The sequence below is a fragment of the Ambystoma mexicanum genome, chromosome 3q (assembly GCF_040938575.1).
Source record: "Ambystoma mexicanum isolate Mex_15411 chromosome 3q, UKY_AmexF1_1, whole genome shotgun sequence".
Taxonomy (NCBI): domain Eukaryota; kingdom Metazoa; phylum Chordata; class Amphibia; order Caudata; family Ambystomatidae; genus Ambystoma; species Ambystoma mexicanum.
The window spans coordinates 571,286,962-571,311,589 of NC_090926.1; the positions used below are offsets into that span (position 1 = coordinate 571,286,962).

Sequence of the window (24,628 nt, forward strand, 5' to 3'; positions counted from 1 at the left end):
TTCAGCACACTCTTCATGTACTAATTTCAGCATGCAGGATTCATTTCCATTAGCTTTCACAATCATCTGTCTGTCTGTCTAAGACCTTCGACGGTACAGAGGATTGATCAAAGACCCCTGTATGACCACTTTGACCTCTCTGCCTTTTCCCAAGGCCTTCTGGTTACGGGTAATCGTCGGGTAATCGTCCAGAGTTTCCTGTGTGAGCACCCACATGGTGCCGGACGCCGCTGTTGCTGGTTTACCCCCTCTCTCGTCAATCATTTCTTTAAACCTTTCAAAGTTCAAATTAGCCGTTTGCTATTTTTCCTTTCAACACAGTTTGGTTTCTTATCGACTCCCCCCTCGACTCACCGGCTGTTATGAACAGCTTGGCTTTCTTTCTCTTTGGAGTCAAGGTTGGTACCTCCGAGACAAGCGTCTCTCCCCGCTTGGTAATCAGCAGAGGAGGGTCATGTATACCGCTGACACCTGCTGCAACACACGCTGGCTATTGTTTGTGGTTTTATGCTTCTGTCTGCGGAGGTTTCACGGGCCTTGATTGAAAAGGGCAAGGTTGCTTCTCTTCTTGTCACCCTCTCTGTATGCGCCGTCTTTTGCCGCCTCTTGAACTGGCATACTGAGTTAGCTCTCATTGTGCGGTCTGCCTTGCTCGTCCTGTGCTCTCATGCTCCACCTTTTATCCCTGTGGGGAAGGGAAAGGGCCATCAGGTGTTTGTGATTCTGGTCAATTGCCCGACTCTGCCTGACCCTTGTATTGGGACATGTCAGGTAAATGGTTCTGGTATTAGTCCATTGTCTTTCGTGTTGTGTGAAAGTGTTTGTGTCGGAAAAGTGGGAAGGAGAGGAAACTGTGTAAGGTTTATCAGTGGTGCACTACTAATTCTCTACTTTGTGTATTTCTCTTTTTCCTCATTTCCTTTTTATCTTCACACGATTTTCTAATTTTGAATGCATGTATAAATTGATAAATTGATTGTGTATTTGATGAACCATTTCACTAATAACTATTTAAAAAAAATAACTGGAAAGAGAGCAGGATGTGGCTGGCTATTTGGAGGGTAATGTCCGACTCCATCTTCCTGTCGTTCATTCCTGTCACTTTGACACTTTCATGGAAGGAAATACATAAAACCACCAATGAAACAGTGCACTGCCTGAAACCACCAATGGAAATAGGTTCACCTACTCTGGCATCAGGTGATTGCCTTTTTGTTTACTTTTTCTTTGTTTTATTTTAGGTACATTAGCTCTGGCTGAGGGTCAAGCTGATTTCTCGAGACAGGGTATTGTGGTTCTGTTTCTGACTGTGAAACCAGGAAATACAAGTCCTATTTCAAATCTCCCATATTACACATACATGTGTTATCAAGTAATCTCTTAGAACCTCTATTCCTGTATCTGCACCGACCAAGAAGTGCTCAGAAACATACTCAATATGCAAATGAAGCACTATCTTAGAATAGAATATTTGCACTTTCTATCTTATTTGGAAGTCTCTGGAAATTAATGTTTGGAGCTCTGCTTTGAGGAAGACCATATTGAGAAGGCTGTTGATTTAATGACAGAAATGATTCAGTTCCTCTCACTTCATACAGGCCTGACTTTTACTTTTCTCTCTGAAACGTATAGTTTTGTTCCCATACACAATCATAAAATTGGGATTGCTACCACAAAATGCTGAGAACCATGACTGGATAAACTACTCACACTTGACATAGGGTAACTCGAGACCTAGAGATACTTTAATGTAATGGGTTAATATATCTAATGCAGAGATCAGGGCCAGCCATCATGTAAAAGGTTTGAGAATCCGATTGTGCTGGCTCAGCCTGTCATCTTTCTAAGATTGATAAAATGAGTACCACTGATGGTTAATTAGAAGCGCTATTATTCATAGCACTTCAAAGTATAAAACCATTTGCAGAGATCTTACCGCATCTCTTCTGAGACAAGCATACTAGTGTTTCCTTTGCTTTCTGGTACTTGTAGTTTTGCCTTTTCTTGTCTCCGCCTACGCAGCAAATACTCAAGCAGAATATCCTACAGAGATGGCAGGGATTACGTACGGTTACCTATGGCATCAAAGCATACAGTTTCCACCCAGGAAAAAAAAGCATCTGGCTACTGCACAGGAGACTGATTGCTTGGTGGCAACACCACAGAGTTCAGTCTCTTTGGGTGGAGCAGCAAAGCAAGGAATCCTAAAGAGTCAAGAGTAGCATTTTAAATTCATATGTAAGGTAGAACCCAGACAATGTGGGCTGTAGAAGAGAACACTATTTCAGTGGTGAGAATCGTATAATAGCTGGTCTGCAGCGAAGCCTTTGTGTGGATGTGTAGCCTCCTGATAAGACTAGGCAGATTTAAATGTGAAAGAAAGCAGTCTATTCATGTTTTATGTTGTATATAGTGCTTACCAAGGGTTCATGGGAAACTGTAGATGGAATGCATATTAGTGGACATTTCATGCACAATAAATGGGGCAATGTCTTTTGGGTATCTCACCCCTTCCATGAATGTGCTTTCATTCAGGGGTTCACCCGTGTGGCACCCTTTCTTATTAAAAGCACAGTTTCCCTCCTACAGGCCTGAATTTAATTGGAGGCTGTCTTACTCTGGAAGTCTTGGGTACTGCATAAATAAGCTCCAGAGTTTAAGGAGTACAGTATGGTGGTCCGATAGCACAGGGAGTAGAGCACTTGTATGCTGGTCCGATAGCACAGGGAGTTGAGCGCTCGCCTTGACGTCTGTGCAGACCCTGTTGACGCAGGTTCGAATCCTGGCAGGGCCAAAACTCAGACTTTCAACCTTCCGAGGTCGATAAATGAGCACCACACACCATGGGTAATAAGCAGCGCTCAGCTGCCTGAGGGTTTGTAGCACTATATAAATGCTAAATTATTATTATTACTAGTACAACGCATCTTTATAGATGCACATTCTGGCTGAGTGGTAGCAACGTCATGGGATCAAGAAGGTTGAAAAGTGCAGATGGTTCCAGTCCTTTCAGTAGACCAGCACAGTGCACTGTGGGATATGTTGTGCTCAAAGACATAGAATATCTTTTCAAGTCTTCCAGATTGATAGAGAGGTAGTACATTTATCTCGGGCATGACAAATAATATATATAATTTAAAAATGATGTGTGAGAACAATTCCATGAACTTTCCTGTGTTGACATGCAAAATCATTGCATGGGCTGTATCCACAGACATCGATACTCACATAGATGCCTACTTTACCCCATGCCTTGTTCCATAGGTGTATCCCACGTGACTGCGTGTCCTATAATGTCCCGGACTGAGGGTTGATGGCTCGACAGAAAGTTCTAAAGATGGATTGTACCCTGCTGTCCTCCCACAAGCATAGGCGTAAGGGCAGGAATGGGATGGCCTCAGAAAAGCTCATTGTGGAATCTTAGCCTCCCCATTTCCTGCATGAGGGTGTACATACATATGTGATGTCACCAGACTGGTGTGATGGCAGCAGTGTATTGTTCTGACCCTAAAGTTCATCTACAGACAGTTCATGCTGAGCTGCCAGAGTGGTGGAAGCCGATGAGTCCTACTCTTGTATATACTTATCTCCAATTGTTACCACAACACCTGTTTTGCACACCTAACTCCAATGTACTTCCTCAGGAACGGACACTACACATACTCCTTAATCCAGGATTAGAAGACCAACCATTTGGGAAGCCAGTGGTTGGCTCCCTTCTTCTGCCATCCCACAGCGACATCTTCAGAGACATCTTCATCATAAGAAACACCCTGAACAACCAATGAAAACTGGTGCATTTTCTGCTGGCATCCACTTAATGTTATTTCTTTTTAGACACTTTAGTTCTGAATTAGATCTAAAACTCTCACAAACAGCCTTAAAGGAATAGTGTGCTCAGAAATATTATTGTCCCGAGAATTCGGGCATGTGTTTTTAAGCATACGTTGATCGATCGTACAAACATTTCCTATGCACCTTAACTTAGTTTTTCACTTATGAATACATGCGAAATCAGGCAGCAGGGTGCGGCCGTTTTGTGATATTCTTATCCGTTGCTGCATCGCCCAAGCAGGACTGCCCTGGCGGCACTAAATCATATCCCACGCCCCTGAGCCTGACATCAACAAACCTAGTGATATTCTCCGCCTTTCTCCTTGACGTTACTGGGCAGCGTAGCCAAAAGCGCCCAGTCATCACCTACGTGACGTGATGTGACGCAGAACCCAGAAATCAACACACACCGTCTCACAACACAGCGCGTCACAATTCGGAATATAAAACTGTATTTTAAAAGGCAACAGCAAGACTGTACAATATGTAAAGTACTTTTATTTCACAATAAACGCTACGAGAACATCCAGCGCTTGCCATATTCAATCAAATTGTAATTTTTGTCTTTGCTCTCAATCCGCAAATGTTTATCGTCACACGGTGTTCCTTTTTGGGTACACAAAGTGTTCGTTTTGGGTAAAAGAAGCGCTTTGGTCGCACAGTGAATTGCAAGGCTTGTACATCAACTTGGCGCTAGACCACCGTAAAGGATGTTATGTTGCTCCTAATCGCTGGTAGCGCGTAAGGGCATATCGGCCCTTGGCGATCGTCCCAAAAAATTGTCAAATATATACAGCTATTGACCTGTAACTGCAACTGCCAGGTGAAAAAGCCATCAGTTGGTACCTGTAATCGACGACAATCGCAGAATGGCAGGATCTACCTTTTTGGAAAACATAATAGAAATGTATCTCGGTAGCCAATATTTATTACAATTTATCATTTTACTTATTAATTCGGCATCCTGTCAAAACTAACGATTAGCACAGACGTGAAACAATGTGAACAGAGAGAAAACAACGTGGAAAATACTCCACAATTTGCTTCGGAGGATAGTGCTATGGAGTAGGTTTAGCTTTAAACGGGAAAACGGGATGCTGAAGCTGATGCTACAATTCGAGGTGCACATAGATGGCATTTTTATGAAATATTAGCCTTGAACCTGGGGGAACCGAGTGGTGGTCAACATTCATCTCGATGCTGGACTGCCCATGTGCACGTTAGAAAGACCAGTACACACAAATGTTGCACTTGTGTTTTATTGTAATATGCCACACAGAACAAATGAGTACAATGGGCCTCATTACACGTTAGGCGGTAGGGATTTACCGTTATCGGTAAGGGATTACCGGTATCGGTAAATCCCCTCCCCAATTACGACCCGTACATACCGCTATTAGCGGCACCGCTAAGTACGGTGGCACTATTAGCGGCAAGTCCGTGAGCGCGCGCCCCCTCAGTCCGGAAATAGCGGCATAGCGCTAATAGCACGCCATCATGAGCCATGCGGACATGGCAATACCGGCATGCAGTAGACCCAAAAACACCTTACCGGCAAGGCGCTAATACCGGCATCGCGAACCACACGTTAAAAGAGCACAGCAGTGTTCCTACCTGCCACAGGTTGACAAAATCAGCACAGGTGGAGGCAATGGAGACTGGCAGCACAAAAGAGCACACCACACCCCTTTCCACACCCATTCCCACACCAAGATGGATGCAATACTAGCAGCATTACATGGGCTAGAGGACATGATTGCAGTGCAGCAGCTACAACAACAGGCAGCACAGAGGAGACGCAGGAGGAAGAGGAGGAGGAGGGCAAGACAGGCGCAGCAAGCACCACCAGTGCACCTAGTGATACCACAGAGGCAGCCACCAATTCCCAGGATCAGAGCCAGTCCATTCAACCTAACCCCTGAGCAGATACACACCCTGTACCGTCTGGACCGGGATACCATCACCACCATTGTAGACATGATATACAACGACATTGTGAGTCTCATTGACATCCGTACTGCCATCCCCCCTCTACTGAAGGTGGTAACTGTGCTCCACCTCTTGGCCACAGGCATCTACCAGCATACGGTAGGTCAGATGCATGGCATATCACAACCAGTATTCTCACGCACACTGAACCAAGTGTTTGATGCCCTCCTGAAGCACACAAGTCAACACATATACATGCCACGGACTGCCCAGGAGATCTCCAACACCAAATTTGGCTTCCATTCACTGGCAGGCATCCCAAGTTGCATCGGGGCCATCGACTGTACCCATGTTGAACTGGTGGTCCCACATGCCAATGAGGTAGTGTACCGTAACAGAAAGCAATACCACTCCATCAACGTCCAAATGGTATGTGACTCCAACAAGATCATCACACATTGCTGTGCCCGATATCCCGGTTCAACCCATGATGCAATGGTCCTGCGGAACTCGACAATACCACGATACATGGAGCGACATGCTGGACAACGTTCATGGCTACTTGGTGAGTAGCAGGCCAACCACATGGCAGTGTGATGTGGATTGTGAGTGGGGGGGTAGATGCATACTCCAACTGGGCGTGATTGGGGGGGGGCATACTCCAACTGGGCGTAATTGGGGGGGGGGGAGATGCATACTCCAACTGGGCGTGATTGGGGGGGGGGATGCATACTCCAACTGGGCGTGATGGGGGGGGGAGATGCATACTCCAACTGGGCGTGATGGGGGGGGAGATGCATACTCCAACTGGGCATGAACTGGTGTCAGGAGAAGAATGGACATACATATTTGCATCACTGTACAGTGAGGCAGACCACAATGGACCAGACACAAAACCACATGTGAGTGCCACGACAAACATATCAATCCATTACGCCAAACAGGCCATTCCAAACAACATGCACACCGCACAACACACCATTCCCCCATTACACAAATCAGCAACATGCATGTAAAAATCACATCTGAAATGTACGCTGAACAACATCAGAAATGATCCGCACACATGAGTGCATACAAATGGATCTCCTGTAGCCATTGTAGTGAGCCACACCCGTACCCCACCACTGAATTGCCATTGAACAGCATGGGGACATCAACTAAGGAATGGCAGTGTACTAGCAGTGTGGCGCTAACGTTGCCAGGGCCAGGAAACACAAATTACTTAAACTCAGGCGGGACATGGCAATCCCTGCCGTATGCATGCATGGTGCATGTCCACTCGCAAGGACCACCTCACCTTCCCACATTGCAGTTACCCTGATTGCCATGCGTGCTTGGATCACTGGATGTCGTTGAAAATGCTATGTTTGTTTGTGTGATATGTGCAGGCTCCACTTTATGTAGACACTTACACATACCCACTTGCACCCATGCAGGTGATGCAGGTTATCCCCTGAAGAGGTGGCTCCTTACCCCTGTGCGGAACCCACAGAACAGGCACGAAGAGGACTACAATCATGCACACACCCGTACCCGCGTGGTGATCGGGCAGACATTCGGCCTATTGAAGGAACGCTTCCGGTGCCTCAGCAGGTCGGGCGGGGCACTCCTGTACGGGCATGAGAAGGTGGCCAAGATCACCATGGCATGTGTCATGCTGCACAATATGTGTATCAGACGGAATGTGCCAATGCCCCCTGACATTGAACTGCAACCACCGTCTGAGGATGATGACGGGGATGAGGATGGAGGAGAGGGGGCTGCAGGTCATGCAGGTGGCGATGCCCATGAGGGACGTGCTGTGCGGCAGCACCTGATAGACCATTGTTTCTGATGCACATGGATTAGGAGGGTGCAATTGATGTGGAGCTCAGGGCACGGGGTGTATGGAGGACATTAACACAGTGCACCCTTCAACAATAAAGCACACATACACAATAATCAATGTCCAGTCATGTGATTATCCATGCCATTACGTGTGTATTGAGCATTATGTCATTCAAACGTGCATGTACCCTCCACCCCAACACCCTCACCCCTCTCCCCCCCACAACTCCACCAAACACCCTCACCCCCCTCCCCCCACAACTCCACCAAACACCCTCACCCCCCTCCCCCCACAACTCCACCAAACACCCTCACCCCCCTCCCCCCACAACTCCACCAAACATGGTGTGCACATCAGTGCTGCATTAGTCTCCAAGTGTCAACAGTGACAGGCTGGCCCTACTTCCCTCCTCCACTACCACCATTGGGGGGTTGTGAGTCTGACCGCCGCAAGGACCGGCTGGACCTGCGCAGGATGGTTGTTTGGTCGGAGCTAGTAGACGAGGGGGTGGCTGGTTGATCTGCTCCCTGTGTGTGACGCATGCTCTCTATCGCCTCAGCAATGCGCGTTAGGACCTGCCTCACAGCGGCCATCTCGTCACATAGGCGCGTCGTGTTGCTGTCCAAGGCAGCTTTCATGTCCCTTGATAACACCCGGATCTCCTCCCTGGTCGAGGCAGCCTCGCTCACTTGCCGGGCAACCAGGGCATTGAGCTCCTCCTGGCGCTGTCGTATCAGGCTCATGCTGTCGTCAGCGGCCCTGCCCCTGTTACTCCTCGGCGCAGCTTGCTGCATGTGGCCGACATCAGGTGAGCTCGCCACGGGACTGAATGACCCATCCATTGAATCTCCGGCATGCACCTCATGGATGCTGCCATTGGATGTGTTGCATGGGCTGTGGTGTGGGGACAGCTGGGTGCTGGGTGTACGCTGCCCTTCCGGTGTCGGACATGGGTCGTCCACATCACTCATGGGTGCCGTGGCTGCTGCTTCCCCGACGGAGCTGTTCGGTGCGGACGGCGTGCCTTCTGGCACTGGCTCCTGAGTGGTGGGGGTGGGTGGTGTGGGTGCTACCACAGTGTCGGATGGCATTTCGACCCTTGGTGTGGTCAGTGCGTGTGTGGCTTGTGAACGCTGGGCCACTCCAGATTTCCCAGTGCCCCTCGATGTACTGGGCCTGGTGCCTGCATCCTTTCCCTTGGCCTGCTTTTTGGGTGGTGGGGCCTGCATTGCAGAGTCCAGCTCCTCACTGTCAGAATGTGACCCTGTGGGGGAGCAAGACAGGGATAGCATCAGTGATGGGTCAAAGTGCATCATGCATATGTTGTTGTTGCTGCAGTTCTTTGGATTTGGACATCTAGTTTGGACATGCAGGTTGTTGGCCAGATGGGTGGGTCATCTGGACATGAGTCAGGGTGACACGTGTGTGAGGTGCTGCATGCATGTGGTTGTGTGGGGATGTGCACGGCATATATGCAGGGTTGTGTACATGTGTGTGTGATGACCCCATCCATTAGCTAATTCCCATTTCACATTTGGGGGAGGAACTCATGCTTTGCATTGCAGTGTTTTGCGTGGACACTCACCTCCGTCTGACGTTGTTGCCACACCGCACTCCATTCGGCCCACTCCCTCGATGGTTTCAATGCCAATGGTGCTGGCACATGTCTCCTCCCACTCCTGCATCTTCATCGGGGATCCTCCTCCGCCTCCTGTGCCCATGGCCAGATTCCTGTTGGCCGATAATATGCTGCGTACACTGAGGCGCAGATCATCCCACCGCTTGCGCACGTCCTTTACGGTGCGGGGGGTGGAGCCCACCGCACTGACTTTCTGCGCCACCTCAGCCCAGATCTCCTTTTTTCTCAGGAGTGCAGGGCGCCGCATGTCGCTAGCAAACACAACGTCTGCATTTGCAGCCAGGGTGTCTGCCAGCATTTTCAATTCCTCGTTTGAAAAGCGTTCTTTGCGCTGGCGCACATCGGCTTTCTTTAGGGCCTTGGGCATTGTTTGTTATTGTGGGAAGTGGTTTTGCCAGTTGTGGTGTTGCTGCAGGTCCTGAGTGCAGGGGATGGCAATGGATTGTGTTTTTAAAGATGGCCGCCGGGCTCTTTCCCGTTCCTGTGCGATGACGCTATTTCCGGTTCCGGTGTTTTACGGTGACCGCTAATAGCAGTGACCGCTAATAGCGGTGACCGCTAATAGCATGCAGCATGAGGGCGGAGGTGCTATCAGCACTTTGGTCGGAGCCGGAAAGGTGCTTTTGCGCCATGGCGGTAGGGTCATTTACCGGCATGGCCCTATGCGTGTTTCCGCTTACTCGTAATGGAACGCTATTAGCGGTCTCCTGCGAGGGCGGACGCGCTAATAGCGCCATGCCGGTAAATCGCATTTTTTACCGCCTAACGTATAATGAGGCCCAATGTAACCAAGCAATAACGGTCAGCTAATGATAAGTTCACTTGTTTGGGTATAAAATCGTCGAAAGTCAAACTTACATTATATTCGACAATGCCATTCTCTTGGCGTAACGCAGACCATAACGCAGACTGAGTTCGGATCAACGATTTTTCATAAACTTAACTTACATGTTCCTTAGTCCAGTTTTGGAATGGAGAACCTTATCATATCTTAAGTTATTACACCCCTCCTTTAATTCAATTCCTTTCGGAATGATCCCTTTCTCTCAAGGTCAAAAAAACTATTGAACCTTATACTGTGTGTGTGATGCGTGGGCTTCCTCAGCTTGCAAGCAAAAATTCAAAGCTGTTGACCTTCACTCATAATGAAGATACATTCTTAGTTTGCAACATCTTGTCTCACCGCATCCATGAGAACTGGAATTGTGAAGCACGGATACAGGAGGAAAAATGTGGGGCTGTCATTGCTCGCTATTCGTGGTGCTGCTGAGGGGTAGGGGAAACTTTGCAATGACAGAATGCGCCCAATCCAAAATTGGAGTCGAAGGTATACAAAATCGAGTCAAAGTGTGTCTAGCGTAAGTCACAGCCTCCTTCCCCATGGCAGTAGATTGGCAAAGGAGGCGCCCACCAAGAGTGCAAGGTCAGGATGCCACTTTCACGTATAATGTATGTTGGCCGGGGGCTCAACCGACTCACCCCTTCCTTACATTAGAAACGACCCCCAACACATGCCTCATGAATATATTGGTCAGAGTGCTTCTATTTCTCACCAACAACACACTTTGATGTGCTGTTTTGTTCACAGTCAGTACTTCTTGCGTGCCGAGTATCTTATGTAGCCTAGGTCTCATCCTTTTTGTGGGACGAGCAGTTATTCAGCTATTTGGGAAACTGTATGGTAAGGCAACTGCCGAACCCCAAAGTTTCTTTCACACTATTATCCATCTGGCCCTCCCACGATGAGTGAAGGTCCCACAGTAGTTCGACGAAACTGTGAACTGTGAAAGCACAGCGTTACATTGTATGGCAATCGTAAAAATGGCACTAGTTGAAAAAAAGAATTAACAAAGAGGATACATTTTAAAAGACAAATTGGATGCTTTATTTGGACACTTCATAAAAACATTGTTGATCAAAAAAACAGATGGTAATCAATTGTACCTGGATTTTAACTGTTCCACGTGCTCTGCTTTAGATGGACAGGGCATGTTGGCAATTTTTTGTGGCAATGTATGTGTACTCGCAACAAAATCGCGCGCAATTACGTGATTATGCATCTACGAAACATTAATAATAAGATCTTTCACAAAATCAAATTCTATTTCCTCATATACTGGCTTGACCACCCATTTTTTGCTTCTTTTCTTAAAGGCCATAGTGTAGTGAAGCATCCCAAGGTTTCCCGCAGTCCTCGATTGTTCACGGCCTACATTCTCGTTATGCACTAATACCGCTAGTAATGTCCTATATTTCATCCCTTCAATGCCGAAATGCAATCTCTTTGGCCTGTACTTTAGGCACATATTGTGGAACACCTCCAAATCTCACGTGTGACAGAATTCTGTGAGTCCTTTCAGATCTCTTGATAGAGTTTTATCAAACACAATCTTCTCAAGGACTTTGTGTGGAGGTGAAGATGGAATCAACCACTTCTTCTTCCGTTCCTGCTCCGGCGACAAAGGGCCATGTTCACATAGGTGGAAATGTTGGTTTTCTGTCCAAGAGTGAACGTTGGAACAATGGTGCATCAGTGATCGCCATTTTTCTAGTAGAATTTCCACAGACCCATTGGACCCGTTGGAGCTCCACCAAAGATGGTTGCTGAAAGACTGGGACCACTGTGAAATACTTTCAGAACCTTTTTTTTCCCCTGCGGCTGAGATTTTTTTATTGATGGATTTGGCAACGTGCCATACATCAAATTGATGCCGAATATTTGGAAACTGCTCTCTCATTGTCTTGGCTATTGAAATGTTGCTATGAGGTCGATTTGCATTCCCCTCAATTGTAGATTTTATAAAACCAAGTTTCTCCATGGCCACTGAGGATTTACATTCGGATACCTGCACGACCACCAAACTCACAATTTATTTACTTTCTATGTCCTGAAAGTGGTATGTGCAGTACTTTGCTGAAAATCCGGGGCTGTCAAACTGTCCATCACCAGCTAGCCTGAACCGTTTTTCGGAGAATGTACTTTGAATAGACAATTGTTCCATTTTCCAAGCTTCACTAATGGCAGGGAATAGATATTGATGTTGATATTTGTAGTACTGCATTTTACAAATGAAATGGAGTCCCACAAATTGACAGAAACTGGACAACTAATGAAACTAGAGCCACTGAAAAGTAAAGCTGCTGCACACAGTAGATTGCCAGCTGGCAGTTTCCCCAGCATTGGTTGAGCGGACCATGAACATTTTTCATGGAACATTTCACAGGTGGAATGTATTTTGAGGTCACTGCCTTGTGATACACAAGTCACATTCACCAATGGCTCCCCACATATTTCCCCTCTCACTGAATGCACACTTTTCAGCATCTTTATAATCTCATCAAACTGCTGTCGAATACTATGTATTTGGCCTCCTTTATTCGACTGTCATCCTGCATTAATGTTGTTTCTCACTGAACTGTGGTTGACATATCAGCCAAACTGGACATACTGTAGTTGATATCTTTCTCTAGTTCCTCGGTCAATTGTATTGATGCTTCTGTCATTTCAGCGTCTGTTACTTGAACGTGAATCGGAGAAATCATCAATGTCGATTGATTTTTTGGTGGCCCTTTTTTGGCGGATGTCGATTGTGTCAAGTGGTCTGCGACTAATTCAAAAGCATCTTCAATACATTCAGTTTCATCTTCATCTGGTGGAGCAGTCGCATTGCAGCAAAAACACTTTGCTGGCTTCGCCAGTCACATTAAATTCATTTTCTGGCCATTGGGCAAATGCATCTCGAGTCTCAACATGCTGTGCCTCAATTAATAGTTGCTCCATGGTGTAATCAGTTTGGCAAGCAGCATCTCTCATTTGTGTCGCTGTCTGTGTCTGCATAGTCCGTACACCACCGGGCAACTAGCAGACAGGTTGGAAAAAGATGTTCAATGTAAGTCCAACATACAGTATTGGACAATTTACATTAAAAAAAAGCCTATTATGAAGGCCCCAGCACAAAACACTGTTTAAAAATTGAAATTGTTTATAAATGACCTTATCTTTCTTACTTTTCGTTGAACCCTTCTTTACTGTAACGTCAGCAACAGCAAGCTGGTCCACTGACTCAGATCCACATGCCTCCTCTTCTATATCCGGATCTTGTATACATCCCTAGAAAAGAGTATCCATTTAAAATAAGTAATTTGTATTAGAAATCAAATTATTCCTTCACACACATGGCTTACACAGATAAACTCGTACATCGTGTACGTCATTTAGTCAAAATATACATTTGGAATTTCACCTGATTGATGGCTAGTTTACTCGATCAAAGTTGACTGTGCAAAGCACACTCTTTGAAATGTTGCACTCAAGCAATTTGCAAAAACTGCTGTTTTCTAATATTGCAACTGTCTAATAGTATCAGATCTAGGACTGACTTTCTTTCATGCGAGGGAACTGTCATTACGCATACCTCTGGCTCTGGATCAACTACAAGGGATGCTGTAATTGTAGTCGAAGCTTCAGCATCTACCTGTAACACAGTACTTGTATAAGTATGGATGAAAAAATGTGAAATTTAACACACACAATGTGACAGAGACAATGGTACATATCTATAAAAAAACACGAATGATACATTGTGTAAAGGAATGACACGATATGTAAATATGATGAGATTATCTCATTCGAGGGAACTGTCAGTACGCATATATCTGGCTCTGGATCAACTACAAGGGATGATGTAATTGTAGTCGAAGCTTCAGCATCTCCCTGAAACACAGTACTTGTATTAGTATGGATGAAAAAATTTTAATTGAACACACACATTGTGACGCAGACATTGGTACATATCAATAGCAAACCACTAATGAAACATTGTGTAAATGAATGACACGATACGTAAATATGATCAGATTATCTCAATTCCATGCATAAAACAATTCTGGAACTGAATAGCTAAGTAAGACTACCTGATACGCGCTCAAAGTGGTTGTTGACTCCAGGCAAGACATGGATGCTGAATGTTGCTCCTTCATATTCAGTGCATAGTCATGGAGTTGTAAAGGGAAAATATTTGTTGATTTAGAAATGCTAATCTTAAAAATTGCCATGTAAGGAGACAGATTACGAAAACATTATGCTTATTTCAAAGGACACTATAGCATAGTTATCTGTGCCCATAAATCAATTTTCTATGAGGCTTCTAAAACCAAGGACAGATGTTTAGCAAAATGGTCTTTATTTAAAAAGCAATACAATCTTGTAAATATGAAAAGTATTATGAGGGACATTTAGACCTAAAACACCTATCCGTCCATTTAGTTACCTATTCACTACCCCAAGGGCTACAGCTCAATCCGGAACCGTGACTCAACTGAGGTGGCATGTGAACGAATAGAGTCGGAATTGAATTTGGGAGCAATTTTCAAGTCGTTCTGAGTTGATTCTTCTTTGTGTACATGGAGGGGTCGTACATATTCGGGGTAAAGTGCAGGCTGCAGATGCGGTATCGATCACCCCTCTTGTCCTCCAAGACTTGTTTGACTCTACTTTCAAGCGAGGGCCGGTGCAAATCTGCAATATCTGACCCATTCTCTTATTCGATCTATAGTCTTTGGGAATACATGCATTGTAGTGCCTTCAGATTTCTCATGAGTCTTAGAAGGGCAACCGAAAATCCCGCATGCAGGCATTGTTGCAAATTCTGCACAAAAAAAGGTCAACATTATTGGAAAATTAATTTGCATTAAAACGTGAGAAAGAAGGAATTATACCATACATTCTTCTAAGCAAAGTATCTTTTGGTCACCACCACAAAACCAGTGTAGCGTGGCCGGCTGTATTATAGGATAACTTTCATAAACAATTCATTGATGTGATGAAAATCAGAACATGTTACTCGTCCCTTAAATGTACTATCGTGAATCAAAAGTAAACATGCTTATATTATAGACCCGATCCATGAAGGATGCAATTCGATGACAAATTACACTGATGACAATTGTTATATCGATAACATAACAAACTCAAGTCAATGGCAATGAGACGAATGAACATAACACTACTGGGTACGTTTGTCCGAAATATATCGAAATTTAGAGATCAAAGAGATATGATTAGGTGACATACCCTTACCTTGACCAACAAACAGTTACATTCAGCAAGCAGGGTAGCTAGTGGCAGGAGAACAGGGAGATGTTCACAGGTAGCACGACGACGAGCTGACTCGCAGCGGTCACAGAAGTTCTCAGGTAGCACGACGACGAGCAGATTCGCAGCGGTCACCGAGTTTCTCAGGTAGCACATTCACGAGTTGACTTGCAGTGCTCAAAGATGTTCTCATGATAAATATCATGTGGTTTATACAGAATTAGAAAAGAGGGTATGTATGTGAATGAATGACGTGTATATGTCGTGGTCTTATGTGGATTGCAGGGGCGCGGCCTGCTTCAGGGGATCTGCCTGGAGACACGGGGTCTGCGGAGGGCATATGTACATTGGCCCCTGGGCGTAAGATAACTTTGAAGTGTACATGGTGTTTGGCACTTTGGCCGTTCGCGCCCCCTGCCAGCCCCCTTTGGCAGCGCACATCTAATGGTGCCAACTGCCTTTGATAATGGAGGGGGGATGGATGGGCCTGAGGCGTGCAGACAAGGCCCGGAACACTGCTGGATGGAGACACACTTATGTGGATTGCAGGGGCGCTGTCTACTTCAGGGGATCCTGCCTGGAGACACGGGGTCAGTGGAGGGCATGTGTACAATGGCCCCTGGGCGTAAGATAACTTTGAAGTGTACATGGTGTTTGGCACCTTGACCGTTCGCACCCCTGCCAGCCCCCTTTGGCAGCGCACATCCACTGGTGCCAACTGCCTTTGATAATGGAGGGGGGATGGATGGGCCTGAGGCATGCAGACAATGCCCGGAACACTGCTGAATGGAGACACACTTGATTCACTGAAAAATTGAAACAACCATTAATAAAAGTTCTGTTGTGCTTTATTTTGTTTCTTAATATTATGGCACAAATGTACTACACATTGTAAAGTTCAGGTTGCAGCACAGTGAGGGAAAATCCTCTGTATTGACCGCTGTCACTAGGGAATGTGTCTCTAATGGCACCAACGGCACAGGCGGATATTACTCATCAAACGCAGTGTCCAATCTTCCCATGAAGCCACCATGTGTATGAACGATAGGCCACCAGCCTGTACCACCTGTGAAAGAGAAGGAAAATGACCAAGATAAGTGTATTAAACCTTAGTTGCCAATGACAATTCTTGTATTCAATGGCATTGTTGCCAGTACAAATGCTACCTAGACACTGTACAATATTGAACGACTATTATACGACTATTACTAGAGAATTGCAAGACTAAATTGGTTTGACAATGATATATTGAAGTTACGACAATAAAGCAGACAACCATGAAATAGTAGTGGCGTAAGTGTAACGCTCACCTGATTCCCACGGAGGCGCAGGTCTGGCTTCGAGTGCAGATGCTTCTTCAATGGTGAAGCGCAGGACTCTGAAGATGGACAGGAAGGGCCCTCTACTCTGGCTTCTCCGGCTCGCAGGAATATTCCCGTGCGTGAAAAGGGAGTATTACCTACTGACTGAGTTATGCTCAAACCTCCCACTCTCTTCCGACCCTCCACGATACCCTTCCACGATTCCCCGTGAAGTCTCACCTTAGGGTCAGGAAGGATGAGCTCTCCATCCTGCTTCTGATGCAGGGGCGCGTTGAAACCCAGGTACTTCACTGGATTGAGGATTGATGGGAGTTCAGGTAAGCTTGACTATTCAGGTAATGCTCTGTAAAAGTTCTGTTGCAAGTTCAAAAGTCCAAGCTAAATAATAATGTTCATTGTCTTTTTGCAGCAAGCGCTAATGCTTATGTCTTTTTTCCCCTTAGGGGCCGGGGTTCGGAATGCCGGAGATATGGCGCCGACCCGAAGTGAAACGTGCAGTTCTAGTTCCAGTAAATGGCAGGTTAGTTCTGGATGAGCGCTCGGGAACTGTCTTTGCATACGCTCATTCAATGTCTTTGTCTTTTTTCCCCATAGGGGTCCGGAAAATGCCTGCAAGTGGCAAGACCCGAAATGAAATGGGAATGACCCAACAGGTAAGTCTTATTCCCTTCCTTCTCTAACCTCTTATTCTTGTCTTTTTCTCTAGGCTCTGGGAAGTGGCTGTGTATCCGGATGATCGCTGCTGAAGATGGAGGAACCCAGGAAAGGTGAGTGAAATGCAGCGCTGCAGCGATCGTAACGAAATGCTTTTAAAAATAATGTCTTCCCTTTCAGGATCGTCGGTGATGTGTCCGTGGTGCAGATTTTGCTGGTAAGGTCTCTTGTCTCCCTTTGCAGGTGACCCAGGATGCTGACAGGCGTGGCTGAAGTCCAGATGCAGGAGCTGACACGGTGAGCGTCCAGCTGCGAGGAGCAGAACAACGCGAAGCGTGAGTTGCTGATCGGGTGTGGTTTAAATAGCTTTGGAAGAAGTTCCAAGTGTGTATCCTTCCTCCGATCAGGTATGTATCCTTCACCCGACCACACCCGGGTGGAAAGTAATCCCACAGGTAAAGTAGTCCCATTCAGGCCTCAAGAGGGCCTGGATGTGGCAGCATGGTCTGCATCAGGTAAGTGCACATTAAAACACTTGAACACATGTCTAGCTTTATGAGCCTGGCGCCTAAGGCGCCAGGACAGGGGTCCAACATGAGCCTGGCGCCTAAGGCACCAGGACTGCGTCCAAAGGGCCCCAGCTTGGGCCCGCTGGCACTCCCCTGGGGGAAATGATGCCTGCCTCTGGGGTTGCTGGGTCGGACCTGGCTCCTTGGAGGTAGGCATCATGACAGTAAGTGACATCACAACCAGATTATACTTACTCTTTACTTGGATTCCAAGGGCGAACAGTTGCGCGAAGTTCGTGCATAAGCACCATCATAATCCTCAACACGGACCGTGTGAGGCAGGCTGCCCTGAAGTCTGGCAGCTCGGTAACGCATAGCGGCCGTGTCTCACCTTGAGATATGTAGGACAAGCATCCAGAGTTTTCTCGGCAGCAGCAGTTCTCCTCCTCGGTTGGCATTAACGTGCACCGATTGCAGGTGCACCAGGTGGAAACGCTGCCCTTGTGACTAGGCTCAGGCTCTTGATCTGTTCAATCGTCCTCCCAACTGTTGTCCGAAGCCCCATCGTTTCCACATCTTTCTCTTTCGAGTAATTCCACCTCGGAATACTCCGGCTCGTACTGGTAGGGCTGTATCGTTGCCATTGTGGCAGAAACAAAAATAATGTATAGTAATGGTACTGATATCTGTTCTCACGGGCTACAAGCAACGAAGGTAGCTGACCAGAGCACAGAAACGAGGCACAGAATACTCAAAGAAAGACAGTGAGAGGAATGGAAAAGAAAATCTGATGTTGTCTGTTCTGGAGCGGTCTGTTTATACTTATTGAGGAAAGAGGCGTCCTGCCGTTTCCATGGTGATACGTCATTAGCTGAAGCGCAGAGAACGTTGACACAAGATGTGCTTTGGCATTGTGAAATGGGCGGTACATGTTTAGTGATGTCAGGCTCAGGAGCGGGGGATATGATTTAGTGCCGCCAGGGCAGTCCTGCTTGGGCGATGCGGCAATGGATACGAATATCACAAAATGGCCGCGCCCTGCTGCCTGATTTCGCATGTGTTCAAAAGTGAAAAACTACGGTAAGGTGCATAGGAAATGTTCGTACGATCGATCTACGTATGCTTAAAAACACATGCCCGAATCCTCGGCACAATAATATTTCTGAGCGCACTATTCCTTTAACTATGAATATTCAGTGAAAAGCCATGAGTCTGATCTTCTTGTCTTCTATTGTAATTTGCTGAGTGTATTAGCTGTATACATGTAAGTGAGCCTTCTCAGGGTGCCAAGGGTGTGTTTTAAAAAAAAGAAGTAATCCTATCATACGGCACAATGCCAGGCTTCTCTTCCACAGTCCGCTTTCCGTGTTCATGACGTCAAGGTCATCAATACGGAGAATGAACCAGCAAAGTACTGTGGCGTGCCCGAGCCACAAGGTAAGATTTGTTTTAAAAACAAAAAAATGTAAACACACCATTAGCATCTGCATATGAAATACACAGGTGCTAATGGCGGTATAACCCTGTGGAGTGGGCGACCACCGCCGTTAACAATCCCATCACCAGCGATAAGTCACCATCACTTTGCTCAGACCCCTAACTCGGGTGGCAGGCCATTACCGCCAGGGTCAGCCCGCCAGCGGGGTTATATTGCCTCAATATAAAGCACTGTTTTCAAAGATTGACCCCGGTAAGATATATTTTTCTTGCTGTATCTAAAACATAATGTGCATTAGCAGCCATCTCTACCTAAGGTCACCCACTTACAATCTGTCTATAAGGAAAATACAGTAACTATGTAAAGAATAACAACACGGGATTGAGGAAGTGTGTATGAAAAGTAATGTTTGATAATTACGTGCATCCAAACAATGTAAACATTCTCAAAAAGAATTGGTTACTACAATTTAACATGTACTCTTTCTGGCCTAGGCTCCCTTTGTTTCAAGCAAGTGCGTTCGCTTTTCTGGTTCCAGCCAAATCCATATTAGCACTGGATAAATGGAAGTGTCCACCTGAAGGTAACAATATGACAATTTTTTTAAACACAGTTCAATATGTTAAATATTGCAGAAATTAATATAGAAGGACACCGTAAGAGTGGCACCGACAGCAAGCTCCAGTATGGAATACCAGTTTAAGCTTTACCGTGGTATTCTAGTATACCCACCAGGTGCAGGGATCTTATGGTTGCAATGCAAACCCTAAACACCACAGAAATTCAGCAGTTATGGTTATAAAGGAATTCTCAATTCATCCCATGCCATGCACATCTAAGATCCGTCCTCACTAGTTAGAGGCTAAATCATCAGCTTATCTCCCTATGAATCCACCCCCCCCCCCCTCAGCTTTCTCGGGGTGTACCTCAGGGTGTACATAAGGGGACAGACTTGTCATCTTTGCTTTTGAATTGATATCTTTGTTCCTTAGCTATATTATTAAGACAGCACAATGTCCAGCATTACCCTTATATGGACAATACACAGATCTTGCTAAGACTAAATGCTGGCACTGAGTTGCTAGATACCGAAGAGTGTATGAAGAAAGTTAACCCTAAAATGGATAGTAACTGATTTAAGTTTAAGCACTCAAAAATCTGCGATTATGCTATGTGATAAATGCAAGGAAACCTGGGATTGTCATTTTTTGTCTCCTTCTTTGGGTGATTCCTCCACTGCTGATGAGGAGGTATGTAACGTTGGGGTGATCCTAGCTGAATACATAAAATTGAACACTTAAATGAAGGTGGTTACGAGGAGGATTTCTTTCTGCTGAGAACCTCAAGGCATATTCTGTATGTATTCCCTTTTAGGCTGAAAGGCCAGCATAGTTCCAATTAGTTCTTGCAACAGTGTCTCAGAACAGAATTAGCTTTGGGCAGTTACCCGCTTTATATATGCTTTCACAATACCCTTAGGACCAATCCCATGCAACAGGGAAATGAGCCTTGAGAAAGAGCATGCGCGAAACACATGTCGGCTGGTTCAGAAGTTGTTTCAACCTGCAAACTGCTTAATTAAATGCAATATCAAGGGCCCATTGGCGCAGTGTGGTTGCCTCTATGTAATTGATTTGTTTTGTTTTGTGGAACTGTAAACGGAAGCTAAGCATTTGACACAACTGCTCGCAGCCTGGTGCCCGTTTCAATTTATGTTCACCTTATTTCAAGTTACAAGCGCTGGGATTCCAGTTCTTTTCTACTTCTTGTTCTCTGTATTCCCTTTAAGCACTGTGTTGCTTCGGTTTATGCCTTTGTAGCTATAATTGCAGTGCAACTTGGGAAAGGGTCGAAAGGCTATTGAGAAAATGATTCCTTTTACATGTATTTGCGTTCACCTTTTCTGCACTAGCAGACCCCTCTTTGTTTGGTAGTATGTTTGTGTTGTATGGTTCAAAATGCTAAGGAAAACATTTGTTTTTAAAATAATAACAATTACAGTGCAACTTGACCTTCAAAAGCCTTCTATAAGAAGGCTGAAGAAAAAACTGAATGCAGCTGCACATCTGTTGCTCCATCTGGGAAAATGGATCATATCACGCCAGAACTTTGCAGCCTGCACTGGCTCCCAGTGGCTGGTAGAATCCTCTTTAACAATGCTTGCATTGTCCATCTAGCTATTGCAAAAAGGGGCCATACGGTTCATGACAAACACATTTGTTTATGTACTAACTAGAAAATTGCATTTATCTCATGTACACTTCCAGTTTTTCCCCCAGTTAGAAAATCAAGGGTAGGACGTAGAGTGTTTTTGGTACATGGAGATTAATGTGGAACCTACTTCCAGATTTTATGAGAACTGAAGACAGTGTGAAGTTAAGGGAAGTGCAGGGGACTTTTCTGTTTGCTTTTGGCATTGCAATAACCCACTAATATTTTCTAATATTTTCTTCAAGGCGCCAAGATGCCTACCTGGTGATGGGGAATTATCCAACTGTATTTTAAAACAATACAATGCAATTTAAGCCCATTTATTAAATTTTGTATCACAACAAAACATCTTTTCAGCTAAAGGTTTTGAGGAATGTAAAAGTTTTTTTTTTTTCACATTTGTCCAAATCGAAGGGATTTGCCTTCTATTTTTAATGATATACCTTAACATGCCAATGGTACCCACTGGGCATGGCTTGTGGCCATGCCAAAAGGCACTATGCCTGAGACTCGGGGACACCGAACATACCCACAGCGTACAAATGGGATGTGGCCTGGGGCACTGTGTGGACACTGTGCTGCCATATATGCTTTATAAACCTATACAATGAACAGCTGTACACTCCAGGGCAGTCCACATCAGCATGTAGCCAAATATGAAATCTTCCTGCTAGCTTTGACAGAGATGCATTTCACAAATGTGCATTCCAACTATTCACTTTTCAAGTAAATTGCAAACATAGAGATCATTACTGAAACGTATACGCTAACCTATCCAGGTTACTGCACTGGTTTTCAAAACAATCTCCTTGATTTCATAGTCACTTTATTAGTATTGTTATTGTATTGCAAGTAGCAACTTACTGTTACTATTTTTAAAACATAAGCAGCAAAGAGCACTAGAATTCACAAGCATACACAATATTTTTTTATATGATTTGAAAAGATTTAACTGCAAGCTGCAAACATATCTGATGTTGATATAAACCCAAAAGACACTAGTTCAGGCCAACATTGATAAAACACTAAGCAAGGTTTAATGTTTAAACAGGACACGCAGACAATGGAACATTTTTGAATAAAGCACTGATGTCTTTATAATTTGGCAAAAGCCTATCTTGTTGAAACATGCAAGTTCAAATGTAAGCGAAGGATAATGGCAAGATTGGCTTCAATTTACATATAAACAAACAAAGGGGGTAATTCATGGAATGAAGCGCAGAAGTGGCGCACGCGGCTGGCGCACAGAGGAAGCGTGCGCCAGCTGCATGCGCCAAAACCCATTTTGACGCACAGCGTATTCATGGATACTTACATCCATAACCAGCCGTGACCCTGCAGCAGCGCCAGTTACGCCCCCAACCCCGCCCCGTGCACCAAAAACATCCGCACATACCCACTACATGGCGCAAAGGTCAGTGGACCAGTATACAGCTAAAAACGCCACTCAGCTCTCACGCAAGAACCCAATCGCATGAAACCCCCCTGTGCATGCCTCAGAATACGCGTACCCTGCTCGCGCCCGGGCTATTGTGTGTAAAACTCCCTGCGCACCCCTCGAAATGCGCGTACCCCGCTCGCGCCAGGCAAATAGCGTGGAAAAAGTCCCCCCTGTGGTGTGCGCTGGCTGCGGGGCTTGTACAGGGGTGATGGGATGCCTGCGGGGCATGGGGAGGGGTGATGGGCTGCCTGCGGGCATGTGCAGGGGTGATGGGCTGACTGCGGGGCATGTGCAGGGGTGATGGGCTGCCTATGGGGCATGTGCAGGGGGGATGGGCTGGCTGCAGGGCATGGTGAGGGGTCAGGGGGCCTGTGGTGTGGGCTGCCTGCGGGGCATGGGGAGGGGTGTAGGGTGGACCCCTGTGGTGTGGTCTGGCTGCAGGGGGTGCATGTGGCTCCTCACCACACTGCTGCGTGAATCTGGGGGGTACGCAAATGAGATTTACACTTGATTTGGCAGTGTGTGCCCCCTCCCCATGGCTCAAAGGCAGCCCACACCACAGGCCATCCCACCCCATGCCTTACAGGCAGCCCATCACCCCTGCACATGCCCCACAGGCAGCCCACATGGCACCATGCACTTGTGAGCCCCAACACAAGTCCCCCCCCACCAGTGACGGGCACCTACCAGCAGGCCCCGACTCATGTTCCCCCCAACCCCCATTGACGGCAACCTGCCAGCAGGCCGCAACTCATGTCCCCCCCTTCCCACCCCCATTGACGGCAACCTGCCAGCAGGCCCCGACTCATGTCCCCCCCACCCCACCCCCATTGACAGCAACCTGCCAGCAGGCCTGACTCATATCCCCCCCCCCAACCCCCATTGATGGCAACCTGCCAGCAGGCCCCGACTCATGTCCCCCCCACCCCCATTGACGGCAACCTGCTGTCACGATGCCCGCTCCCGGGGAGCCGGCTCAGGCCCTGCGTCCCCGAAAGCAGACATCAAGTCCCCGGGGAAGGTCCCAGCAACCCCTTATAGGGGCCCCTTGGACAGCGTCCTGGCGCCTATGGCGCCAGGCTCATAGAAAACGTCAGTCCTGGCGCCATAGGCGCCAGGCTCATTATGAAAGTGTTTGGGTGCACTTACCTGATGGAGACCATGCTGCAGAACCCCGGCCTCCTTGAGGCCTGAAAGGAACTACTTTACCTGTGGGACTCATTTACCACCCGGTCGGGGAAGGATACATACCTGATTGGAGGAAGGACACATTCTAGGAACTTCTTCCAAGGCTATTTAAACCACACCCGATCAGCCACACGTGCTTCGCGTTGTTCTGCATCTAGCAGCTGGACGCTCACCGTGTCTGCTCCTGCATCTTGACTTCTGCCACACCTGCCAGCATCCTGAATCACCTGCAAAGGAAGGGAACAAGAGAACAGAAGAAGGAAAAGGCCTCACCTGCTAAATCTGCATCCCAGAGACATTTCGCCGATAATCCTGAAAAGGAAGACATTTATTTTTAAAAGCACATCGCATCGATCGCTGCAGCGCCGCATTCTACTCACCTTTACAGGGCGCCTCCATGTTCAGCAGCGACCATCCGGATTCGCAGTCGCGCCCGCGCGCCTAGGGAGAAAAAGACAAGAACAAAGGTGAGAGAAAGAAGGGAAAAGGGAAGCTAAAACTCCATGTCACGACTTACCTGTTGGGTCATTCCCTTTTC

The 24,628-nt window shown here is 46.5% G+C and overlaps 1 protein-coding gene across 3 annotated transcripts in view; it reads left to right on the forward strand.

The window, feature by feature from the left end:
• Positions 1 to 24,628, forward strand: part of SLC23A1 (solute carrier family 23 member 1) — a 945,676-nt gene that overhangs the window by 271,595 nt on the left and 649,453 nt on the right. For all 3 annotated transcript variants that reach the window (XM_069654343.1, XM_069654344.1, XM_069654345.1), the window contains one exon: positions 19,745 to 19,833. In XM_069654343.1, coding sequence (XP_069510444.1) covers positions 19,745 to 19,833 — 89 coding nt within the window. The remainder of the gene's footprint in view (positions 1 to 19,744; positions 19,834 to 24,628) is intronic.